Genomic DNA, 26,701 nt, shown 5'->3' with positions numbered 1-26,701 from the left:
TCTTTTGACAAGTGAAACTCTGTTGGACGGGATTAGGATTCATGTTCTGAAAGAGAGCTAGAGGTCAAAGATATCAGCTTAAGGGAAAAATTACATGTCAAAGCAAATCACACACCAAGAGCAAGATTGATAGAGTATAATAATTCCTCAGATGATTTAAAAGTTCTTCATAGGAGATTTTAATGATTACTGTAGCAGGAAACAAGTATTTGCTACACTAAATATAGAGTGCTTTCTTAGCAGGAAATGAAGTCATACTTCTCTGTGTATTGTAATCCGAGCCTCTCTGTTTAATAGATGATCAGGCTGCATGTGTCTGTTATTATGTGTGAGTCAGTTCTTTTAAAACTAATGGCCATCGTGCCGTTTAGAAAGATATTAAAGTTAAACTAAAAGCAATTCAATGTTCTGGAGCAGTGCGCTAGTTCTCCCAATACATGTTTACTTCATGTTATTTATTTCATTCACATACAATAGCTGGATTTTAGCTCAGCTGGAAGCTGCTGCTGTTGTTTTGCTGCTCTCCTCTGCTCTCAGTTTCATCATGTTTATCTCTCCTCTGCTCCATGAAGCAGACCCACACAATCATGCATGGTGAAACAGAGAGCAGAGGCAACATAACATCTGCACATGGTAGTCTAAGCATCTAATGACTTAAATATCCATGCAATTCAAAGTATTTTACAGTGCTACAATGGGTAGGTGATAGTGGCTGCCTTACCTTTTAAATTTAACATGAGGGTAAGGGGGAAGTGGAACCAATTTGTTTTGGATTGAGGTGCTGATGCTCCAATGTGTATGTAGCACCTTTAAAAATGGAGTTTGACCTCACTCATCCTCATTTTGCCATAACTATTGGTACTGGCTCCACCTGACACTGCTGGCAATACATAAAAACCATCACTATGGGAGTTTTATACTATGTACTGTGTCCTAATTTGACCAGAAACAGAAGAGAATAAAAAGATTGAGAGATGGAGAAATAAGGAGCTTAAAAGGAGTGGAGAAAGACAGAAAGAGAGAGGGAAGTAGAGAATGAAAGAGAGAGAAAGAGGGAGAGAGCTTTTAAAAGGATTTTGTCGGTTATTGACTGGTTGCACTCTTCAGCTAATAGCCATTTAAAGATTATGGGCCTGCTGGTGGAAATCAAGGCCTCCATTGTTTGCCTTATTGCATTCTGGCAGATGGGGGCTGACACAACAACACGCAGCATCCCTCCGGGCACGCTCGCAGAGCGCCGACCCTCCATCAGCAGATCTCCTATTGAACTGGCCCTAATAACTGGCCATGAATTATTAATCCATGAACCATATTGAAGACAGAGAGAGAAGAGGAAAAAACAAGGGAAGATTGTGGCCAGTTGCAGTGAGTGTGATTGGCGTACAGGTGCCAGTCGAAGGAAAAAAGGTCCGTTCAAAAGAGTCCCAGGACGACCATTTCTCGGAACGGGGAGGACATTCCGATAACTGGCACGGGAAGATAAAATATATATTCATTAAATGTCAGATTGCTGATGAAATGGGTCCGATCCATTAGTGGGTAGCGGAGCGGCCAGTTAATGTTTCCCGGTTGTTCTTGGGTTGGGTGGCTTTTAGTGTTGCTCTGGGTAACTGCTGGAAACAGGATCACTTGATCTGGAAAAAAAAAAGAAAAGTTTTCAAAAGCAAGAGCAGGTGCTGTTAAAACTGAAAAGGAGACACTTTGAAAACTGGAGTCAAATGCACCTGTTGTTGAAACCCTGTAACTTTCCTTTGTTTTAGGTCAAGTGAACCTGATCGCTGATTTGGAGGTCTTCTAAACTCTTGTCAGTTGATTTATTTGCAGGGATTGATTGCTAACTTTGGCTAGACTAGCCTTTCTTTTCTTAAGCCGGATATTAATGACTCAATGGCCAGAGAATACTAGCAAATAACTGAGGCCAAGCAGCCAAGTCACCCATAGTGTTTCTTTTCACCATCATCCTCTTTCCCTTTCTTCTTCTGCTGTTGCAGTCTGTTGTACCCCCTAGAACCACATGGTCAACAGATTTAAAATTTGGCACAGTGATTGGTAACAGCTCCCTAATTGCTTTCACCAAGTTTCAGTTTTTTAACATTTGCCAAAATTGGCACAAGTGATCTTGAGACCAAGCTTCACAAAAGCTGTTTTATGGATTTCTGCTATTCAAAGGCTTTCATCTGTCACAGCAAATCCTAATCTTGATACATGGTCTCAGGAAACGATTCTAATGCAGTGCAAAAAATTAGTCTATTCGTCTCCCAGGAGGATGTCTCAGTAAGGTAAATTATATTTATGCTAAACATAAAGAAAAAATGTTAAACACTTTTGCGTTGGCTAATAGTGTGGAATGACATGTCAGCTTGCCATTTTGAATGATGAGAGTACGATATTGGATTTTATTGAAAGGTTTGAAACTTCACTCACATTTCTTTGAATCTTCACCATTTGGCTGACTTGCAGAGCAAGCGCCACAAAGCTTATCAGCTCAATTTAAACATAGCCGCACCATTCCAGGGCTTGGTTTTAGCATGGGGGGTCTAGCCAGGACCCTTACTGGATACCAGGTGGGAATCAAACTCGCAACTATCATTCCAAAGGTAGTACTGCACTACACTATCCAGCTGTGTAGAGATTTTTCTTTATTAGAGCCTATTAAAATGATGCAGAGAACCACCAAACAAAAAGCAAGGCTATAGCTCAGCAAATGTTTGATCTACTAACATCATACTTAACTCTAGAGGACAAATGAGGAAATGAAGAAAATATTTTTTGTCCATCTAACTTACTACCACACTTTTAATATTATCAGAAATCTATTGGGCCTGCAACCTGTTGCACTATTTAGCTGCCTCATTGTTGCTTCCAGCTATATAACTTCTTTGTTTTTTTGTTTTGTTTTTTATTTGTTTGTTTTTGACATTAAAATAAATTTCTCCAAATCTATTAAATATTTTGTTTTACTATTTTTTAATTTACTATTTCTTCATATGCAGGGTGCCAGACTTCCTTCTTGGATTTTTCACAGGACTGAAGAAGTGCTGAAAATAAATATTTTCCTCTTCATCTCTGCAATGTTTATTTTAGGTAAACACTGCTTACAGAGTTTTGTACCCTGAAGGAAGACATGACAGACTATTATCATTTTTTTGAACATGATTTAGACAAGGATAGGTTATAATACTTGCAAACAAATCCAAACTAAAAACTATATACGCATGTTGCTGTTTAATTTTTGTGTGCGTATCTAGATGGATAGATAGATAGATAGATAGATAGATAGATAGATAGATAGATAGATAGATAGATAGATAGATAGATAGATAGATAGATAGATAGATAGATAGATAGATAGATAGATAGATAGATAGATAGATAGATAGATAGATAGATAGATAGATAGATAAAGATGAAAGTGGAAGGAAGAAAGTGAAGATAATTCCTAGAATTATCTTCACTTTCATGGCAAACACTGTCTCAACCATCTCTTGTACAAAGTATACCAACAAACATGAAGTGCTGATTTTCTGTTTATCCTGAGGTATGTTGACAAAACTTATGGATGCCAAGAAAGAATTGTCAGAACATGTCAAAACAACTCCTTTGTGTATGGGATGCAACACATACTGTGTGAAGAGAAACTATGAAAAGCTGATTCATTTTGATTCACAAAAGCCTTTTTAATGCATTTATAAAATGAGTAATGGTGTCAAGGCTTTCTTTGTGGAAGTATACAATGAAGTATACAAAGAAAAAAGATAAGAAGGATTTCCACGACCTGCTATGCTTTTCTGAACAGTAAGATTTTAGTTTAGCCCACTGGTTAGCACTTAGAATTTTTCCATCTCAGTTTTGTTTTTTTCCTTTCGACTGTGTCAGCCGCAAGCTCCCACTGAATTAAAAAGCCTTTGGCAGGGCTGTTCTCACTTCCCGTTGTTTCAAAATGAAGTCTACCCAGCGCCTGATGAATTGAATTTCCTGTGTCAAAAGCCTGTGATTTTAAAGAAAATAATGAACAACGCCCGAAGAATCCCCTTTCAGATTTCATTATGAGGGAGAGGTTCTAATTGCGAGGAAATTAAATTTCCATTGCTTTCTCTTTCTATGAGTTACTCGCCTGCTGATGATGATGTGGTGAGGTTTGTTTCAGCTTGACGCTTTGCATCCCTTTAAAAGGCAATAATCTCATGTTAACCAAAACCACAACAGGAATAATATAATCAGCTCATATCAAACAGAAGCTTAATGTGTCATTCTTTAGCTTCCGAGCAGTTACTTGGTGAACAGTGACAGCTGCTGCAGGTTCACAGACATCAAAGAGACGCTGAGACGTGTACCCTCATCTATCTGCCTGAACGCTGCTCTTTGGATGAGTGCCCCCATTTCATCAGTTGAACAGACATCAAGAGCATGAAGGAAAACCGCAATAAGCACCTGAAAGAGAGCCAGGAGTGAAAACAAATAGACCTGGATGTCTTCCAGTGCAACTGTCCCATTGCTTACAATGAACCTGCCTGCATTCACTTGAGTCATTTGAGAAAAATCCAAACTATAAAAGCGTTCTTTTTTTCTTTTTTTGAAGATGTTGGTGAAGCTCCTGAGCATCTCTGTTTAGATCATAGCGTAATACTAAAGTCATTACTTTGAAAAAAATCATACTGTGTCATTTCCTGCTCGGGTTTTCCCCAGAAATACCGGAAACAATAAATGCAAAACTTTGAGTCATAACAGTAGATATGTTATCATATGCCTGTATAATGAATGTCAGATAAAAGCAAAATGTCAAAAAAGGATCCACCAAACTGTTGTTTACAAAACTAAAATGAAAATTTGTAGTTCATTAGAGGAAATTTAAAAAGAAAACTGCTGGCACTTATTTTTTTTAATCTGTTGTAGATAATATGCTATCATTTTTTTCTTTTTTGGATTTCATTTAGTCTTTTACCTCCAACTTGCCTTTAATTAACCTGACTGGTTAAGGCTTTAATTACATAAAACAAAAGGCATAATTAGAATTTTGAATATGAAGGCTGGAGCAACTGTTGAATATCTTATTTTATTTTTAACACAAACAATACAAAGTGTGCTTTTGATGCTCAGAGAAGATAATAATGGCTATGCTAATGAATCATCCGCACACAAAAGTGAAAGAGCTGATACAATCATAATTATGTGCCATGACACAATTATATGGTTGAACACCGAGTGTGTGTGTGTGTGTGTGTGTGTGTGTGTGTGTGTGTGTGTGTGTGTGTGTGTGTGTGTGTGTGTTTGAGAGAGGGAGAGACTGAAGAGAAAGAGAGTGGGAAAACGCCTGCAGGCACCAAATGAATGGGACGTGGAAACGAGGGGGGCAAACACAGAGCAGGTCAAAATGAACACCATCTGGGTACATGAAAGGGAGGTGGGTAAGGGAGGTGGTGGGGTGAAACAAAACAAATGCACCAGCGCTGCCAGCATGTAACCAGCAACACCATACTACCGCCACCTTCCATGTTGCAACCCCCCACCCCCCCTCCCTCCCAGTCAGGTGAAAGAGGGGTTGTTGGACTCACCATCACTCATGCAGCGCCCCCCCCCCCCCCCCCCTTCTCTTATCCCCCAGTGTGTTCAGATCATTGCCAAAGGAGCCACAGGCCACTTGCAGGCTGACAGTCATCTCCTCTAATGGGCCTGGCTGTTTATTTTGTACCGCTTGGAAGTGGATTAGCTGGAGGTAATTATGGTTAATGATCTGCTCGCCTCACCCCGCTGATCTGTAGTCATCCGTTTGCTTGGCTAGTAGCAGCATATAGCTGCTGGCACCATTAATATGGGATAATGTTACCTATTAGGGCTACAAAAGGGAAAGGGGAGATGGAGATTTGTCAGATGGATCAGAGTGTGAAGCATTTCAGAGAGAAATGAGATGGATCCATTTTGGAGTGAAAGTGATGTTCAATGGGGTTCAAGGAGCTTTTCAAATTACAATTTGATTACATATTCTGACATATTGTTGTTTGTATGGGAAGGCCTCAGAACAAACACCATTAACTATACAATTAACTTTGTCAGAGGGATTTTTAATTTTGTAGGATTCAGTTTATAATCTGAATCTCGAATCAATAAAACTGTGCACTGAATCAAAAACACTGCATGGACTGGTTTGATTGGGAAAAAGCAAAATATTTGATAAGATAATATTGGTTTTCAGTAGCACTCATTTGGACTTTATTGGACCAAATGTCATTGGGATGTCATTGGTCTATATTATGAACATGATTGTCACGCACAGATTTTTGTTTTTCTTTAACGCTTGAAGCTGACCCACGATTTTGTTATAGGCTTTTAGGTACTTAATACACATGTATTACTGTCACTTTAAGTATGAAAAGCAGGCGCCAAACAATCATTTTTTCATTATTCTGTAAATAAAATCAATGAAGTATATACGAAAGAGCTGATACTTTTATATTAACTTTTTAATGATCCATGATTGATCCTGCTGCCTAACTGAAAAATCACATATCACCAAAATTCTACTCAAAGAAAACTGGCATGTTTTTAGGTTTGTGTACAAGCATTCTCAGTTGCTGGGATTTTAAGTGATCCCTTATTTTAAACTGTTCCATAATTTCTAAATTGTTTTTTTTTAATCTTTTTTCTTCTCTTGTCTAATAAATGTATATGGCTTACATAAAGCTGGGAAGATGTGCAATTTCTGTACTTCCATAATGTACTTAAAGAGAGCAATACAAAACAACAAAGACTCTTGTGCTTTTTAAAGTTAATTTAATGCTGGGAAAAAAATCAAATGTAAGAAATTAAATTTGTTTTTATTAAGAACTATATATTCTTTTAAAATGCATGTAAACTAATATATGAAAAGTATTTCTCTATTTGTGTTTGTCATTTAAGCTTATAAAAAGTAATAAGACATAAAAAACAATAGTTTTAGTACCAGCATATTTCAGAGATATTGGCACCATATATCACAGAACTCATTAATTTTCGTCAATCGGGGTGTGTTTTGGTTCTTAAGAACATAATATAATAAATTGCAATAAAACAAAGGCATAAAAGCTGAATAAAGATTTTAGTTATTAATGGCATTTGGAAAGAAGGGCATAAGAGGTGTTATTTTATCCATAATTTCTGAAGTGGGTGAGAGTAAAATGAAATCAGGAAATGTTCTACAGTTTAGGTCAATGTAACTCGTGGTCATCCTAAACACTTTTATCTCATATTGCAGTTTTATGTATAATGGGAAACTGAGACTCCCTCCTGTGTGCGAGACATGCACACACACACACACACACACATATAGAGCGTCAGTCAAGTAAACCAGCTGAGAGGGACATCAAAAAATGATGTCTTCTGCAGTCGACTTTTTTTGTGCTCATCCATCTTGAAAATGCACCCATAATAGCAACAAAGTGGTTTTTCCCCCCAAAATGAAGTTTTACTTAATCAAATCAGGGGTCAGAGAAACATATCTTCACGTGAAAAGGACAGGACACTCCAGGGTTAAACCGATTACGTCCTGTTAAACAGGCATTTCAGAGTTTCCATCTCAGACACATTTTCCTGCCTTTTCCAGTAATTTTTGAAAGCCTTCAAGCTGTAATAAAATATCACTTTTTGTGCATTTGTGCATTAAACACTCTTGGTCTCATTGCATTTTTCTGATGATAATCACATTTCCCCCGAAACCCTCCCCCTGGTCTATTCCCATCTCCCCTTTTAATGCACTTTGCTCCTGTTTCAGTGAAGATGACACTAACTAGGGGTGAGCAAAGGGAGGGAAGTGGAGGGGAGGCTGCGGTAGGCTTTGGCTTACGGTTCCAAATGGAACGTTTCAGCTGGGTCCTCCTTCTGCAGGTTATGTGGCGTCACGTCTCGTTTTGACTGAGCTCAAGAACAGCGCCCACCACTACCCTCTCAGGGACTCTCGTAAAGTGCTCTGATGCTTCATAATGCAGATCATTATCCGGAATGCTGTGGAAGACCCCAAGTCCCCACTTAGATTCGGTGCCTCCCTGAGCCCCCGCCGTGTTATGTATCCCTGCAGATCTCCTGCAGACACTCTGATTGTCCATTCCTGCCCGCCGTCGCCTTGCCAGCAGCAGGCTTTATTGACACTAAGTTGCCCCCACAAGGCGGTGTTAATACGCACGACAAAGGCGTTTCTTTTCCTCTGTGTCATGCTGAAGGTGCTTACAAGCAGGAGGTTATTGAAACACGGAGCCATAAAGCTAACACAGATATGACTTAAGATGTGATTGCACCAGGTGACCGATGCATGAGCGCAATCAAGTCATAGACAATGATTTCAAAAGGAGAACAAGGAGCTGTGAAGCAAGAAGGGAGGCAAAGGCCTTATGAGGCTTCAGATTGATGAAGGCAGTAAGAATGACATTAATAGGGCAGTTATTAAGGCACCAGTCAATGATCTGACACAAGGTCCTCAAAACAGCCTTCTCTTCATGCTGGACTCAGTCTTTAAACCACAATTTACACATTTTTTTAATACCTTTAGTTCTAGCTGCTACAATAACAGCTACAGTTCATCACATCTGTAACTCTCTGATGTGATATTCACAGATTTGTTACAGCAAGTGGTTCTCGCAAGTGTCATAAAAGCTATTTTTCAGATCACTACATCCTTTTCTTTAAATTTTGTAGTGTAACATTGAAAACATTTGCCATTTCCTAAAATGTTATTTACTGTAACTAAAATTTGCCCTCCACACTAACTACTAACAAAAATGACTAATATCAATACTACTACTAATGAAATAGTAGTAATAATAAAAAATATAAGTTAATATGAATTTACTGTATCAATTTTTTTACAGGTCTTTATACAGTTGGGTTTTTTGGCTTTTGGTTTTTTAATTATGCTTCACATTCTTCATGTATAACAGAAGTGCCCATAAATGATACTAACAATATAGATTATAGATATATTGGAGTTGATGGAAATGACTGCAAAAAGTCAGTAGAAATTCTGTTGAAAAATGGCCAATGTGCTGGCAAAAATCTACCAGGATATTGATTGCGGGTTGGATGGCTTTTTTTATTCTCATCTGTAGCCAAGCTCCTGACAAAAGTAACCTGTATCTTGGGAAAAAATATGTATTTTTATTCCAAGTTGCCCACAATCATTTAAGTGTACCCAGAGGCTAAATGTTCTCGGGCTGTAGTGTTTCATAACTGGTAGGATTTTGCTGTAATGCACACAGAATCCACAAATTAAAGGAGTCACATGCGGTGAAATTTGAATCAGGAGTTTGATCACCATTGCGACTTGTCTAAATGCCCTTTACTTCCTTTCATTTCTTTGTGAAATAAGGTTTCCTTGCAGCACAGGTAATATAATTCTTCATGTTAAATCAAAGCAGATTTAACATGAAAATATGACACTGACAACGGTATGTAACATACAGTTCTGAAGTGTCAAAAGCCTGTGCTTCTGGTAGGTATTACATATCTGAAAGATATCAGATATTTGTGTGGATACAATTATCGGGGCCTCTTTCACATGAGTATTCACGTTGTCCTCAAGCAATCATTTATTCATCCACACAATTAGAAACAACACAGCCGCTGCTTTATTAACTCTTTCCCTACCTGGCCACTGCCTAGCGAGTACAAAGAGGGCTTCAGGTGTTGAGAGAGAGAAAGGAGGAGAGCAGATTTAATGAAAGCTCTGGCATCTGTATCCGATTCATCTTGTCAATGTTGCACCACCATCTCTGCCCCAAACCAAACCCCCAGCATGCCTTGCCAGCCACTTTAATTACTTTTCCTTTTTGCATGATATGGCGACCCGCAGCATTGACAGACAGGTGCAGCAATCCTGATTAATTAAAATAATAAAGACCGGGAGAAGACGAGGAGGGGGAATATCAATGTGTGGACAACTTCTCTTGATGGGCAAGCGGTGAGGAGGCATCAGACTGCAGGGCGGGAGCATTGATTTACTTTGTGACAACAGGGTGGCCTTCAGGCTTGACAGGGCTGTATAGAAGAAAGGCAGCGACAGGGAGGGTGGGGGAAATGGGAACTCTGTCCCGTTCACATCCTCAGGGCCTAGTTTAGCTCCCAGGGTGAGGACATGAAAAACCCCGGTGCCTCAGCAGCTGCAGCGTCCCGCTCGGAAAATGCTGGTGCCATCACACCTTTCAACATGACATGGAGTTAATAAAAGCCATCTCCTGGGATTCATCAGTTCTAATAGCCATATATTATTTCACCAGACAAAGAAAACATGTTTTTGAATGATAAGCCCTAAGAGAGTGTACGGTTATTGTCCTATCAATTTCTCTTTTCATACTTAAATCACATATTTTGGAAGGTATGCTGGATTCAAAATAGGGTTTCTAGGCAGAAATGTGCTTCGAGAACATAGGTGTGGTGAAAAAAATTTTTTTTATGGGATGGGAAATTGTATTGCAGCCATGCTTTTTCTAGAACCTAATTACACTAATCATTTAGACATAATACATATAGTACAGTACAATCACAGTACATTTCCTAAAAGTATCACTTTTTTGAGAAACCATTCCCATACAGTATGTCATCCTGTCTTTTGGCAGCAGGCAATGGGACACTTGGCGTCACATCCACCCATACTGTGGGCTGAAATGTGAGAAGTGTAAGTTTGTGTGTGTGAAAGCTGACCTGCAGTGCCCACATCCTCAAGCTGACACTTTAGAGCTCCTCTGTCTCAGCTGAGCGTGTCAGAACAACAGAGATGTGGAAAAGGCCGGCATGTTTACCACCTCTCTGTGAAATCAAATACAAGCTGAGCTCGCAGCGCCTGAGTGTGTGAAAGCAACACATTGTGAGCTTCAAAGTTGCTCTGATACAGTGTGGAAATGTGCATGATGTTGTTGTTTGCTTACAGCTATTATGTTTACTACTAATGTATTAAACATGCAACAAACCTTAAAAGTTCTACTCCTGTCGTGAGTTGAATCAGATTTGGATTCGACTGCGGAGAAATGCATTAAAACCTCCAATTACCATATGAAGCAACATTGGGTTTCACAGCTAGGCTCTGCATTGAACTGGTACCTGATGGCAACATTCTCTACCTCAGGGATTTGCCTTCAATACTAACAAACAATACATGCAATTCCTCATTTTGCAAATTCCTTTATAGAGATCGAAGGTAGCTAAGCTCTTGTATTACATTCTTCCAGTCTTACATCTTTTACATGTATTTCACTTGGAAAAATTCCTTTTCACTGCACTGTGTAAAGGAATAATGTCTTAAAGAGAAATGCTTTTGCTTATGTAATTTGAAGGATAATTTTAGTTTGTTTTTTTGTTTATTTTACTAATTTATTTTTAATCGTAGCATTTTTTTTTTTGACACGTTGTGCATGCTGAGATTGTGAGTAATGTTGCCCAAGAAATGTTTCGCCACTGCATTGGCCATTTGAAATGGACTAATATGACAAATTTAACACAGAAATGTTATTAGGCTCTTCAAGAAGTTTCTGAACTACTATATTTAACAGTGTAACCACAGTCTCCTGCAACATTGAAATAATGCTTTAATATTAATGAAAACTTTTGTTTCTAATACCTGCTGATAATACTTGAGCAACTTTATAGTAAAAATGTAAATGGATAGGGTTGGGTTTTTTTTTTATTATTTTACTTTGGTGAAATAATTAAATGTCAGTCAGAGGCTATCTGAAATGTCCCATTCACAAAATGCAATTTTTTTGTGACATAATATAAGGTACGTGCCATTCATGTTGAGTGGGATCTTTGCACTCTCTGTCTGAAACAGGATGTCAGTGTGGATGGCAACTGAGAGCATCACACGCCACCTAATGGACGAATCATGCTGAGCACATTCAGCGATGCCATTCAGAGTCACTCATATTTAAGGCACTGAGAACAGCTGTATAGGATCATGAAGACAGATACTTACTTGTTTTTTTTTTGCATACTATATTCTATGTTTCTTTTTTGTTCTTTTTACTTTTTACTCGTCTAACAAACATTGCGCCTTACTTTAAAAGAGGTTTGTCACACATTATCTGTGCATTTATAAAACTAACAAATAACCATGCAGCGTTTTTCATACCTTAACAGTAAAAATGTCACTATTATGATTAAGTGTGATCTTATTTTGGAGAAGCTGGAAACTGCATTTCCAAATCAAAATGAAACACAAGACCAGAGGCATCACTAAATTAGGTTTTAATAATTCAGTTCCCTATTTTTCATTCCTTAACAGTGGGATAATACCATACTTTAGGAGAAGAAATTGATTTTTCAGCGTGCCTATTAATGCAGAAAGTCAAAAGCTCTCAATGCAGCTGGCTATTTGATATATTCATAATCAACTGCACTGATGTACTGCCTAACAGTCTTAAACTGCGATGGATCTAGCAGGAAATGAAACAAATTCGATTGGCTTTCTGCTTCATGTCTGAAGATTGGCTGCTTTGTTTCCTTTTGATTGGTCAATTAAAAGTGCGCTTCCACTTTCAAAGACTGGACCCATTACAGAAAGTAATTTCAAGAGCCAAGCTGTTTGCCCTGCGCTCTCTGCTACGAGGAATTCCCTCTTCACTTTGCTGAATCAGGCTGTGGGAGAGAGGGTTGGTAATATTAGCTCCCGTTTTATTGAGAGATCCATTAATTGTAGCCTTCTGCTGCTGACCCGTTGACCCCCGCTGACCCCTGGACATCATATTACCAGTCGAGCAAACTAGAGTTAAAGCCAGCAGGCCAGACATATCTTTCTTTAAAAAAAACAAATACCAGTTTTCAGCTCACTATTTTGTCCCAATTCTCACAGCAGCGCTTTCTAATGCTGATACTTGGCCTTGATAATGTGTTAAATGGCAACATGATTAAAAAAAACATTAAAATGTTTCTCACTTCTGCTCAGGAGCAACTTTGAGTTGTCTTATGTGTAATTAATTAACATACAGAAGGTGTTGGCCAACTAAAAGATGGCAAATCTTTTTTCCAGAGAGCAGCTTTAGAGCAAAAAAAAAAAAAACATTAGAGCAGCACAAGAGCGTATGCATTAGGCGATGGAAAAACATCCAGCCAGTGGGGTGGGGTTGTGTACAGTAATATACTACCATTAAGTATCCTACTGATCTAATGCTACCATTAAGTAAGCCAGGTCTTTACAAGGAGTGTAGGATTTCACTGAAGTTACCCTGACATGATTGCGAGTATTGTGTGTAAAATTATGCTAATAATATATGTTGACAACGCGAACCTTTTATAGAAGAATATGAGCACTGCTTCATTCAAGTTCCTTGACAAGCTATTTTTGAAGATGATGGCTGAATACATTTGTTGCAGCTTTATGATGGGTCATTTAGTAAGTATCATTCCTCTAGTACTTTACAGGATCTCTTTATCAGCTGTCGAGCACCCGACAATAGAAGACTTGTGTAATTTTATATACGCCTTTGTCTGACGGCTACATAGACTGCACTCTACCTGTTTTTCGACAGGCAAAGGCTGGGCCCAGGATGGGCGTTGAAAGCAAATACCTGATTGTATTAGTGTCTCTCCTTTAAGCTGTTGTCACCTAGCTGACCGATTATGGGCAATTACCTGCTCTGTCGGAATCCTAGCCGAATAGATTGAATTCAGATTGATTTTTGCCCAGGAAAGAGGAGGGAATTTAAAGCCTTTTTTAATTGGGTATTTGGTGTGTGCTGATCTGAACACCGTGGCCTTCCCGAGGGATCCTTTATGGGCCAATAATGGCATTGGAGTGGGGGGGGTGCTGCAGTCTCGTCTGCCGACTCCTTCCCAAGGCCATAACCCTGCATTTGCTCTGAGTGCTTTTCTATTATGCATTGATAGTTGAGCATCAATCAATAAGAGGGGAAACAGAAAACCCAGCGAAACCAACTTCTTAAGTGTAAAATGCCTCTTAATACCCGGGGCCTTTCAAACAACTTAACCTGGACGCTTTTTACCCTGCCCTTCCTCCCTCTGCTCTTTGAGGGACACTTACCGGCGCCTGGTGACACAATGTTTTATTTAGGAGGCCTGGAAATGTGCAGCTCTCAGGTGAAAATGTACCACAACCCTCTGGTTGTACTTCAGCAATACATCACTAAGTGTATGCAGGCACAGAAGCAGATTTACAGAAAACAAATGGGTCGTTCCATTTCCAATATATTTGCTCATTTTACTCTTCTCTGTAGTCAAAAGAGCTTTCTGTCAAACAGGTGAAAATGTACCACAGCCCTCTGGTTATACTTCAGCAAGACATCACTGTGTGTATGCAGGCTTTACAGAAGCAAAATGCATCACAGCATTTCCACTTCCTATCTACAGTTTTCTTTTCTCTGTACAGTCAAAATGTTTTACTGACAAAGGGTTCTGAAAACATATTAACAAAGTAAAATAAGCAATGTCTCATCACTGACCGGGTTTATTTGATTTGGCGTTAAAAAAAAAAATACAAAATTTGGTTTATCACATTATGAATGCAGTACGTCTTGAAGTCAATTCCCACAAATAATTTTAAGACGATACTACTCCTGCTCCTAGTCTTTCTTTACATGAACTTTCCAATTGGTTGACATGAAAAAAAAAAAAGGTTAAAGAGTCACCTTTCATATTACCAGCGCAACAGTTCACTAACTTGGGGAAATTACGGGAAGGAAAGGGGGAAAAAAACAAAACCCTCACTCACAGATAAGAGGAGCTGTGGGGATCGGACCTCCTCTGTGGAAGAGATAAGGGGGAGACAGTCACAGCAATGACTGCCACATAATACACAAGCCCACCTCCAGCCGTCTAAATCTCCCATCAGCACCAGTCCCCATCGGCTTTCCTGTCACCACTAATGCACCTTTTCCTATAGGACAAAGCCCCAGATGCAGTAAGGTTATCTGGGGCTTTGCGGGACTTCTCGGAATTGGCAAGTTCACCTTTCCTTTAGTCCAGATGACAGGAGGTGATACAGCTGAAGGAGATCGATTGTTCGTTGCATTGTGTGTCTTCATTCTCCAGCTGCTGATTAATATTATCACATATCAACAAGTTCAGGTGCAAACTCTGAGAATAAAAGGTGGAATAGAACTGAAAATCCACGGTCTACAGACTTTAACAACAACAAGGTATTAAGCAACGCTGTTGCGAGGGAAGCTGATTTCCCAGAAGCATTCTTCAGTCCTTGGTGGCATCATAGCCCTGAGTCGTCCATTAAAACATTTCTGCACGAGTGATTAATTATCTCAATTTTAGAAAATCACAGTCTAATGGCCATATCATTTTGTAATCAGTGTTAAGCACATTAAAAACTATTACTTGCCCACTTTCAAGATATCTTATTGACACTACAAAAAAAGACAAAAAATATTAAACTGGCTGGGGGAGCGGAGGGTGGGGGAGTGGTGGGGGTATATGCACAGGGAGGATGCCCCCAAACTCCTTTGGTTACACAAACTTTGTTTTCGGGCTCAATGCATCAGAGCCCTCTCCCTCCGTCTGCCATCTGCTGCTGAAGAATCTGTTTCACTCGATGAGCCAAGCCCAGCCTTTATTGGTCCTAATGGCACTATCAGCTGAGCCGCCAAACCCAATTACCTTTTAAAAAGGGAGGCCACCCCAGCTAATCATGGCTGCCTAACCTGATTTGCCTGTGATGAAGAGACGGGATAAAGAGCAGTTAATGGAGGGAGAATGATCTCACAAATACAAAAAACTCAATTCATTTCTCCGGGAGAGCAATCTGTCCGATTCAGCGGTAATGGAGTGGAGATTCATTAGACCTCAGGCCTTAGTAGTAGCACCGTCCCCTTATCAACTGAATGACAAAAGAAAATTCAGTGTGTTCCACTTATAGACTTCATGCTGTACACAAGGCGCATAAAAAGGTGCCAGACTGGTAATTGAAGCTAGATATAAAGATTGGGTGGTGTTTCTACATCTTTTTAATTCCATAACAGAGCACTGAAAGCATTGAAGATGGAAAGGAGCACATTAGTTTCTATTCACAGTTCTTAAATGGTGAATATCTCTTTGTTCAGTAAAGTGGTATCAGCACTGGTAACTCGCAATTCAGAAAATGTCTTCGCATACTGTAGCCTATTCTTCTGACTTGTATGAATCATGTAAGTGGTTTTGAACATAAATATTTAATTTACTGTGTTTCCTGAAGATGTTGTAACATTTTATTGTTGGTAATTTATTGTAGAGTAGCTTTTTTTATTGTGATGAACCAGTGTGGAGCCAAATAGTACCAGTCATCTATATCTACCACATATCCAGCATTGGCAGATCACTGCATTTTAAATAAAACATAGGCGCCTGGCAGTGAAGTCTATGCTGTGAATTCTATTCATGCTGTCTCGCAAAAATTAGAGTTCACTGGTTTCGTCATACAGAATCCAGGCCTGCACTAGAGGTATAACCAGCTCAAGACACTCAACATCCGCCTTCTTCTTCAGCAGACTCCACTCTCATTCACACGCATGTTCCCTAGATGATGTAAGTGACACACATGAATGACCAATTGATGCCAAGAATGTCATGCAGGGAATGAGTAACTGAGAGCATGGCGCAGCGAACACGAATGACCCGACCCCCAACCCAACCCGCAGAATCCATACACCACTACAGCTCAGCTTGGCCTGGTCCAGATATGATCCAGAGGACGTCGACTAGATGGGGCATAGGGCCATAGCCAGGGTTTGCAGACGGACATTAGGCCAAAGCCAGAGTTAAAATCCTATTAGTTTGAGTTGGGAATCGGATTATCGTCGTCGAGAATCACTCGTCTGGCAACTAGGGTCTAATTTACGCCAATCAACGGCAATTATTGAGGGGAAGGGAGCCCCTATTAGAGAGCCTCATCCACTTAGTCTAATGAATGGGGAAGATTCAATCTTGGCTGTGGAGACGCATTGGAGAGCTCCAGCTGAATGCGACTACACCAGCAGGCTAAAGAAGAGCTGCTGTTATTTATCAATGGTAGGGTGCTGTCAGAGCAAACATGCGTTAGCCATGGGGCACTAGGCTCTGGTTTCTGATGGTCTGAGGACACTCTGTCTAGTAAAGCAGTTAGTTTAGCTCTCTGTGACCCATTATGTGTATGTCATACACATAAAGATATGAACCTGTGTTTATGTCATATATTTAAGACCTGAGTGCTGGAAATTTTTACCAATTTCTCTTTATAAAGTATGACCTTCCAAGTCTATATAATAATGTTATCGAAACTAACATTGAAAATGGCAATAAATGTTTAAATTGATTTATTTACATCTTATAGATAACGGACACACTTTTGAAAGTTAAAAAAAGCATACTGTACTATATTTTCTCAATTTTTGGGGGGGCACAATACAATTGATTTTCTCCTACCCTAACTAAATGTATGGGTTTTTTTCCCGCATTTTACCAGAGTTTGCCTTTAATTATCTGCAATGAAGCAATAATGAACAGAAACTTGTATCATCTCCTCGAGCTAGTTTAAACCTGAATCATCTGCTACTGTCTAACTAATAACTAGATATTTTTTTCCAAAACCCAGCGGATGATAAATGATTGATGATTATCTTATCTAAAATTAAACTACAAAGTCTTTTTGGACAAGAAAGCATGATTTCTGTGTAACCTTCAGCTTGCCACATATGCTTTGTTTTTATCTCCGTTCTTACACTGCCCTCTACTGTTAAATGCTAGTTTTTACTATGAACTATGCAGATAGGCTGCTTTCAGAATCTAAACACAGAGATCTGTATTTGACACATTGTACTACATAGCATATATATATATATATATATATATATATATATATATATATATATATATATATATATATATATATATATATATATATATATACATACATACATATATAAAAACACCCAGCACGCCCTGCGGGCGGTTTATCCTTCAAGCTCGGGTCCTCTACCAGAGGCCTGGGAGCTTGAGGGTCCTGCGCAGTATCTTAGCTGTTCCCAGGACTGCGCTCTTCTGGACAGAGATCTCCGATGTTATTCCCGGGATCTGCAGGAGCCGCTCGCCTAGCTTGGGAGTCACCGCACCTAGTGCTCCGATTACCACGGGGACCACCGTTACCTTCACCCTCCACATCCTCTCGAGCTCTTCTCTGAGCCCTTGGTATTTCTCCAGCTTCTCGTGTTCCTTCTTCCTGATATTGCTGTCATTCGGAACCACTACATCGATCACTACGGCCGTCTTCTCCACGAAAAAAGTGGGCTACTGGAACAAGAAGGCATCGGTGGGCAAGAGACGAAAACATATATATATATATATATATATATATATATATATACATATACATATATATACACACATACACATATATATATATATATATATATGTATGTGTATGTGTGTATATATATGTATATGTATATATATATATATATGTGTGTATGTGTGTGTGTGTGTGTTTAGTTTATATATATATATATATATATATATATATATATATATATATATATGTGTGTGTGTGTGTGTGTATGTGTGTGTGTGTGTGTGTTTAGTTTATATATATATATATATATATATATATATATATATATATATATATATATATATATATATAGTGACCTAAGACAGTCAAACAGTGTTAAAGGTCAGTTTAGAAGAACTACTGGTGATACTGATCATCGCTGCATGTGGGTGGAAGCAAAAATAAGACCAATGATGGAAGATTGATTTGCATATTCCCCCTGCATGTGCAAGTGTTTGTGGTCTACCTACAAATTACATCAGATCATGTTTGTCATGACTTCTTGCGCAATGCCCTACTGTAATCTGGTGTTTATTTATTTTTTATGTCTTTTGCAAAAGTTGAATGTAAAAAAGATAAAGACTTGATAGCAGTAGTGGTGTCCTGAAAATCTCACATAGCGGGGGAAATTCCACCACCTTTATTGGCTTTCTGTTGGGGTTTAGCTTTTCCAAACTGGTAAGAGGGTGCAGACGTGCATGAAGTTATTAATAACACCAAATATTTCCACTGTTGATGGTTTCATTTCCGATCGAAGCTGTAGTGATTTTTCCGCACTCAACAAACAGTCCCGCAATAGATACATTTACTTTTTAACCTTTTCTCCCACTATTTTTGTTTCTATCATTTACATGTTTCTCTACTGCACAAGGATAGTGCAGGGGAAACATGAAAAGCTTATGCTGTTACTATTTCCTGACCCATTCAACCTACTTATTTAAATATCTTCCCGTTGCTTTGTTACAAATCTAGAAATAGGTTTAGTATTTAAACTGAATTAGGAAACGGCAGATGCTATAAAGTGATTGTCTTCTAAATACGCACTTTTCAACATGTGTGTAAATCGGAAGAAATCTGTCTCCAAAATGAGAAAAACAAAGCAAAAACAACCGCTCTCCCAGCTTCATTAATAGGAAAACCTGTGGTTAAGGCCTGAGTGACTCATCTTTTTCCTTTATCTTAGTTGCTTATGGGAACAGGGGGATGGAGCAAGCAAACTCATTTCAGACTGCACCCTTTCTCTTTTCAAGTGTGACTGATTAGAGAAGTAATTTTAAGATTGTCCCTACAGTCTGCGGGGGTGGCAAACCATATTTGTTCCTGTGGTGACCTTCACTGCTTGTTGCCTGTAGGCTGCTTGTTCCATTTTACTTTTATGCTCTCGGAATTGCTAATCAATGTCCCCGTTGAGGGTACTTTATACATCAAAGGGAAAAGTGAAAATACTGACATCAGAAGCCTTTAATACTGACCCTTATCATACCAAAAGTTTCATTTCTGTTACCTGCAAACAAGGAATGTCAACCATAGGCATCTACACCCACTGCACTTACTATACTTTGCCACTGAGGTGTGATCACCAAGTGGGCAAAGAAAGATATGCAAATGGATATGCAGCAGCCCTGATACATGCTATAGATGTTATAATTAGAAGAAGCAGCTCAGTGTTTACTGAAACATTGGCAGGCAGGTTTTGTCACCTTACTATGGAGCAATGTATGTACCTGCCCTGTTTCCAGGTAAGCTGTTCTTACTGGAAGCTAGTTGTGGATTGATACGAACCTACATGAAATACATATCAATCAATGAAGCAAGCAAGCATAAATGTCAAACTACATCTGTTTAAGATAAGCAGTTCAGTTTCCCTTTAGCTATAAGCTGTAGTCCCTAACAGAACCACAGCATGTTATTCTCAGGATATATATATCACCTTGACCCTACAAGGAAAAAGAAAGCAAACTCTGTTCTACTTGTATTAGTGTACTCTGCTGAACAAAAAGGGAAATGACACTGTGTACATACTTTCGTCTGTACGAATTGCGACTTATTTATAAATATACTGTAATTTTGTCATACCTGAGGTAGCGATTTAATTCTTTAGTACTAATAGGAATGACTCAAACAAAATATAATAGCACAGAAAAGGCTCAAATCAAATGTAGATAGGAAATAGTTATTTCAGATATGAACTTCAGGGCACTAGGTCAGGACAACACTTTTCTTATTTCCATTACTGACTTGCAGGCTGTTAATCAAGGATATTAAACTTTAACTAATGTACAAGCAAATTAAAATCTAATCAACAGTTGCTGAATACACTTCCTTTTGTTGAAGATGAGGCCAAATGCTCTGATGTGTCTTCTTGTCATTGTATGACACCATGCTTTTTCTTTAGATAAACAATTAAGAGACAGTACAAAAACCTATAATTATCAGTGTGAGGTGATAAAACAAAGCAACTATTTTGAGTGAGCTACATGTAAGGAAATTCCTATGCCGCTAATTTAATCATCAACAAGACACACGCAAGGTGATTTTGTCTTTACGCAATAAGGATACTTGAAGGTTTGCAGGCAGCGAAAGTAGGTGTGTGATCTCTGTTATCAGCAAGTGTGCATCTGAAAGGGGGAAGAAGGAAACTGCTGCTGTATACAAATATACCACAACTGTCAACATGTCGGAGGCCAGTGGGAGGTGAGGGAGAAGCCCCTTTTTGATTAACACGTATATATATATATATATATATATATATATATATATATATATATATATGTATATATGTATATATTTTTTATATATATATATATATTTAAATGGTTTACATATATGTATATAGTTTTTATGTCATGAATAATAAAAGAGTTAAATGGACAACACTAAACAACACTGAAACATCATTTTAGCAAATAACTTCTCATAGTTAAGTCTGTCTGTGATGCACCACTGATTACAACTAACAGCCAACTGATCCTGTGTTGTTAGGTCACATCACCCATGGCACTAACCATGACCACTGATGATATGTCAGAGGGCTCAGTGAAACAGACAGGATTTCAGGATTTTACTAAGTCATACTTAGTGTTGTCAGGTGATGGGTTGGATGAGGCCCATAGGGAAGTGAGTTATTTCCCTATGGGTGAAAGGGAGGTGAAAGTTCCTGTTTCTAATGTCTGACCTTTGTCCACCTCATCTCCTGACAGCTCCAGGTTTGACTCCACCTTTCACAGTTTTACTGCTTCACCCCCTTCCCTCTGCTTCCTGAAATATGGACACTTGCTGTCCAGTACAAAGGGTACAAAAGTAAAATTATTTTCCAAATTAAATAAATAATGTGCCACTTTTTTACCTCAAACATCGATCTTAAGTTACAATGTGTATTAAACCTCCCAAAAACGTAGCACCTAAACTTACAGCTAACGTCATCATTCATTTTCCAAACAGCGTGTGTCACCTGATCAACCGTCAACGCCCACGTTCAAGCAAGAACGTTCACACGTTGACGGCGACCACTACGTCCAAAGTTGTCAGCACAGGTAAAACGTGTTTGCCCCTTTTTGTAGTCACATTTACATATATAATTCAAAACTCAAAGCTTAATGTACACAGTATATCAGGTGGGTAAATGTAGCGGGCCTAGCGAGTTTTCTTGGCTAGGTTTGTTTTAAAGCGAAGATGTAAAGATTAGCGACTTTGTTCAGAACTCTGACCTAAAGCACGCTAGCTAGCTAGTTAAATCTCAAATGTTAAAGCGACAGTGACCCTCAAGTTAAGGGCCTTAACCGTTAAGCTATTTTCTTTTTGAACGTAAAGAATTTTCTGTATCTATTGTTAAAGATAAAGCGCTAAAATTATTTTCTAAAGAAAAAAAAATAATGTTAGCAATTAGCAAAATTGCATTTTAGCAGTTAGCCCACGCTTGGCCTATCTATAAATACTTGAGTTATATTTTGCAAGGAGAAAGAATGGAGCGATTTATTGAAATTTCCAATCCAACTTTATTTATAAAGCACTTTAAAATAGCCAGCACAGGACCAAAGTGCTGTGCAGTAAATAAGTTAAGAACAATAGATAAAACAAAAGAGCAAAAATTAAAACACATAATACATAAAGTTAAAAAGCCCTATATTTTTTTTTAAAGTGAAATATGTGCAAACATATCTCTTTAGAGTGTTTAAGGCAACAAATAGTTTGTACCACCATTCTGAAAATCAGGACAGTCTGAACTGTATTTGGTAAGCTTTCTCATATATATATATATATATATATATATATATATAAATTTCGGTAGTCTAAAGAAATAGATCTCCAGGTTTCTTAAATGTCATTCATGTCATGTCAGTTCGCTGCCCTTTCTTGTGCTCTCCCACACTGCTTTAGTAATGTTGAAGCGTGGGTTCTGGGGAGGCCAATCCATGTCTCTGGGTGTTCTATTGTGTTTTTTTTTTTTTTGTTTTTTTTCCTATCCAGGTATCATTTTGCTGTACTTGTAGTGTGTTTGGGATCATTGTCTTGCTGAAAAATATAGCCGTTGTGAATCAGATGCTTTGGTGATTGTGTATCCAAATCTAAAAAAACTGATCTGCATTCATAATTCTGATCATTTTGAAAAGATCACCAACATCACTGACTTAGATGCAGTCTCAAACCATGACAGAGCCTCCAACACGTTTTATCAGATCAATCACAATTTGAACCAAAAATTTTACATTTGAATTCATCACTTCATAAGATGTGTTTTGTGTTACTGACAGTTCCAGTCGGTATCAGGTTTTTGCTGGACTTTTTCCTCTCTTTTTTGGGGGGGGGACATGACTTTCAGATACTGTACATCTGCTGTAGTTCACTTTTGGCCTCCACTTGTGTACTTTGGGCATTTTTTTTTTCTTCCCTAGAAGAAAGTACATTTCATGCCAAAAGATGTCAAGTTTGCCATTCCAAGTTTTCAGTTAATAGCTCTTTGAAAATCACCTTGTAGGTGTAAAACTATTGTATGTTTGTCAAACTGTTGTCAGCTCTTTGAAATTGTCCATAGTTTCAACCAAAACAAAAAGAAACAAACCGTGAGCTTTTGTAACAGGCTGCTGGTAGCAAAGTGCCTAAAAACTGGGAACTTTCTGCATTTCAAACCTTTAAAGCAGGTGTCTCAAACTCCAGTCCTCAAGGACCCGTGTCCTGAACACCACAACACACCTGAATAAAATTAGTAGGTCATTAGCAAGGGTATAGAACTTTACTTCATGCTTATCTGGCAACCTCAAACCCTACTCAAGTAAATTTAAGTAAATGTAAGTGTTTGGAAAAATGTACTTCTAAAAGTATTTTTATTCCACCATGTTCATTCACTCATGAGATGCTGTAACATGAATCAAGTGGCTGAATTACCACCTCAGCATGCAGTCAAGTTCTATAGAGTCTTGCTAGTGACCTACTAATTCTATTCAGGTGTGTTGCAACAGGGACACATGGAAAAGTTTCAGGACACCAGCCCTCGAGGACTGGAGTTTGAGACCCCTGCTATAAGGGAACCCTTTAAACTTTATTCAGATAAATGTGGTTGATAAGACATGGCTTTAAGTCAAACAGTGCTGTTCTCCTCTTTTCAGAACTGGTGAAATTTGGCAGGATGTATCGAACTGGTGGATCATTTGGGGGTTCCAGAGGAACTTGTATTGAACAAATTCTCAAGAAGAATTTGCCAACGACATCAGGACCAACCCGATCACCATCTAACATGAATATAGGTTTTGATCAGCAAGTGAAAAGCACTTTTAAACCTGGTAGGTTTGAGAAGTTAATCTACTCCAGATACAGCTCCCACAGTGCTCCAGATAATCAATGTTTCAGCCCCTTTAAGTTGTGGTTTCTGTTGCAGGCCTCCAAATAGAATCTATATGGGTTTAAAATTTGAATCTGCTTTTTCGTGTTTTCCCTACTAAGGTCATGATGGAAGACCAAAAGTCTCTCCTAAAACACTGATTGCCAGATACAGGAATGGAGAGACAAATGCTATATCTTTGCTCCATCAGCTTGCCCAGACTTTGCAGTTCCATCTGGAAATGAAGGAGACAGTAGCCCCAGGTAAATCTTCCGAGCATGCTGGTGCCATTCAAATACAGATCTAAAATCTTTAACAACATCTATGAAGACGTCTTCACATAATCTATTCAGACAGCTTTACAATGCCACATGGCGTTGTTTATAATGATAGAATACATAGCTGTATTCTATCATTATATATTACTGTTTTTATCTTTGAGGTAAAAGCAGCAATGTTTTAAGGTCTTTCAAGTAAGAAGTGAACTTGGAAATACATTAGAATAATGCAGTTTATTTTTTTATTTATAATGCAATCACAAGATCAGGTCTATGCTAGATTTTTTTTCCTTTTGTTATTTACCCCTTTATACAAAGAAAGAGAAAAAAACTGTTGTTCAAGAAATTAAGGTATTGTGCCAGAGGCTAAGTCATTAGAGGCTGATGTCATTTCAGACTGGATACAAACTGAAGGATCTTCACAAATTGTGACTTCTTGTTATGCACAGTGGCTGACAGAGAAGATGTCAGCCAGATGTTGGGGTATGATTGTAGTAAAATTCATGACTTTTTCCTGTTTTTTCTTTATTAGCCAGTACAACAGGGCTTTATTTTGCCTTTTGCGCTGTGATTGATGGAGTACAGTACAAGACTGGTATAGGAGTAACAAAGAAGGAGGCTCGTCTGAATGCAGCGGAGCTTGCTTTTCAGGATCTCCAGCCCACCCTGGAGAGTCTGAAATCTGCACTTCCTGAAGCATCATGTTAGTATTTGATGAAAATAAAGTGTTTGTTCTGCAGACTCTGAGATGCACATGTTACTTTTTTACAGTATTTATGATGTTGGTTGTTGCGGTTGTTGTTAATATTGGATACACCATTTAACACAGCTTTTTGCTACATTTATTTATTTATTTTTATTGTACATTAAGTAAATGTAAGGCTGTAAATGTTCTTCGAGCCAGTCTTACCACCGATTTTTGACAATTAATTTGGCAACATTAAAAATGCACATTTAAACATTTTACATTTCATTCACTTCTTTGCCTGCTTTAGCCTTGGATGTCCCTGCACCTTTGCCAGTAAAAGAGGAGCCCGCCATTTCTGATAGCCATGCTCATAGAGCCATGCTCGGTAATTCTGGATTTTATATTCTTTGACTGACTTGTTACCTCTCTGTTTGCATATTTTGTAGTAAATGACACTAACAGTAATATTGTGAACACATCTGTATACGTAGCACACAGACTATATTTTATTGTTGCATAATTTGATTTGAGACCACTGACATTTTATTTTTTAAAAGTGCAATAACCTTTTTTTTGTCTTTGGCATTGCCATCACATTGGTCTGGCTAAGTGTTAAGGATGATTATGTTGGATAGAGTTAGGGATATACATTATGACTTAGGATAGGTATAGATATAGTCAGGGCAGTCGTCCGGCCAGCTGGGGCCTTTGTATGTAGAGTTTACATGTTCTCCCCATGCTTGGGTGTTCTCTCTGGGTGCCCTGATTCTTCCCACTGTCCAAAGACGTGTGTCTTAGTTTAACTGGCAATTCTTAATTGGCTTTAGGGTGTGATTGTGTTTGTGTATGGTTTTCTGCCTCTGTGTGAGCCCTGCAATAGACTGGCGAGCTGGATTGGGTGTACACTGCTGATGCATGCATGTCATTTATGCGATATCATTCCTGCCTTATAGATTTTGTCTGCTAAAATACAACAGCAATGTTTAATTTGAAGGTCAGAGACAAATTTAGTCATATGATTCATTTTACTTATCTAGTCATATCTTGGTTATTTAAATACTTTGTAATGAGAGCAGGTCCTTTTGAACAAGTCCTTGGTTTCAATTTGGGGGACAAACACACTGTCTACTTTCACAATTACTTCATGTTTCCCTTTTGATAACACTACTCACTACTGGAACGTCTGTCCCTGAACAATCCCTCAAGATCTGATTAGATAACCTCTACCTTATTTATCAACGAAGTAGGGAAATTACTTTGACAACAGCCATAAATGTAAACACAACATGTGACAAGATAGCTTAAATAAAATATCGTAGGTCAATAAAGAGAATGCAATATGACAAGACAAATAGCTGAGTGAGTTAAATATTATACAAAAGGAGTACATTTAAATTGAAAATAGAAGAAGAAGCTTAAGAAAGCTACAGGAAAAAGAAGAGGCTAATAGTCAGGCTAGCTCAGGGGCACACAACCATGAGCTAGCCTTGCATAAGATGAGATTGGATAAGCTGTACTTTTTAATTAACTACCAAAGTAGGGAAATTAGTGTGTCAAAGTAGTAAATACAACCAATGACAAAATATCATAGGTCAACAAAGAAAATACTAAATGAAAAGGCAAAATAGCTCAACAAGTCACAATGTACACACAAATTTGAGTAC

At 38.4% G+C, this 26,701-nt stretch overlaps 1 protein-coding gene and 1 long non-coding RNA gene across 2 annotated transcripts in view; one reads left to right on the top strand and one right to left on the bottom strand.

Annotated features, from left to right (window-relative positions):
- Positions 1-22,105, bottom strand: LOC147338194 (uncharacterized). The gene is made up of 5 exons (XR_015124423.1): positions 21,668-22,105; positions 21,432-21,532; positions 10,929-10,975; positions 10,663-10,767; positions 1-1,634 (listed from the first exon to the last, which is right to left on the bottom strand). It is a non-coding gene; the product is annotated as an uncharacterized LOC147338194 (long non-coding RNA).
- The window catches only part of adad1 (adenosine deaminase domain containing 1 (testis-specific)), a 21,729-nt gene continuing 16,706 nt past the window's right edge, over positions 21,679-26,701 (top strand). Inside the window, exons 1-5 of the mRNA XM_086259079.1 lie at positions 21,679-21,789; positions 23,860-24,033; positions 24,194-24,334; positions 24,882-25,052; positions 25,345-25,422. Of these exons, the coding sequence (XP_086115205.1) occupies positions 23,880-24,033; positions 24,194-24,334; positions 24,882-25,052; positions 25,345-25,422 (544 nt within the window). The 5' untranslated portion in view covers positions 21,679-21,789; positions 23,860-23,879. The remainder of the gene's footprint in view (positions 21,790-23,859; positions 24,034-24,193; positions 24,335-24,881; positions 25,053-25,344; positions 25,423-26,701) is intronic.

This window comes from Aulonocara sp. 'chitande type north' Nkhata Bay, linkage group LG2 (genome assembly GCF_057382095.1).
Source record: "Aulonocara sp. 'chitande type north' Nkhata Bay isolate Kocher_YH1m ecotype deep benthic linkage group LG2, A_spYH_male_GT1.1, whole genome shotgun sequence".
In the NCBI taxonomy this organism is placed as follows: Eukaryota; Metazoa; Chordata; class Actinopteri; order Cichliformes; family Cichlidae; genus Aulonocara; species Aulonocara sp. 'chitande type north' Nkhata Bay.
This window is presented reverse-complemented; position numbering and strand designations above follow the sequence as displayed.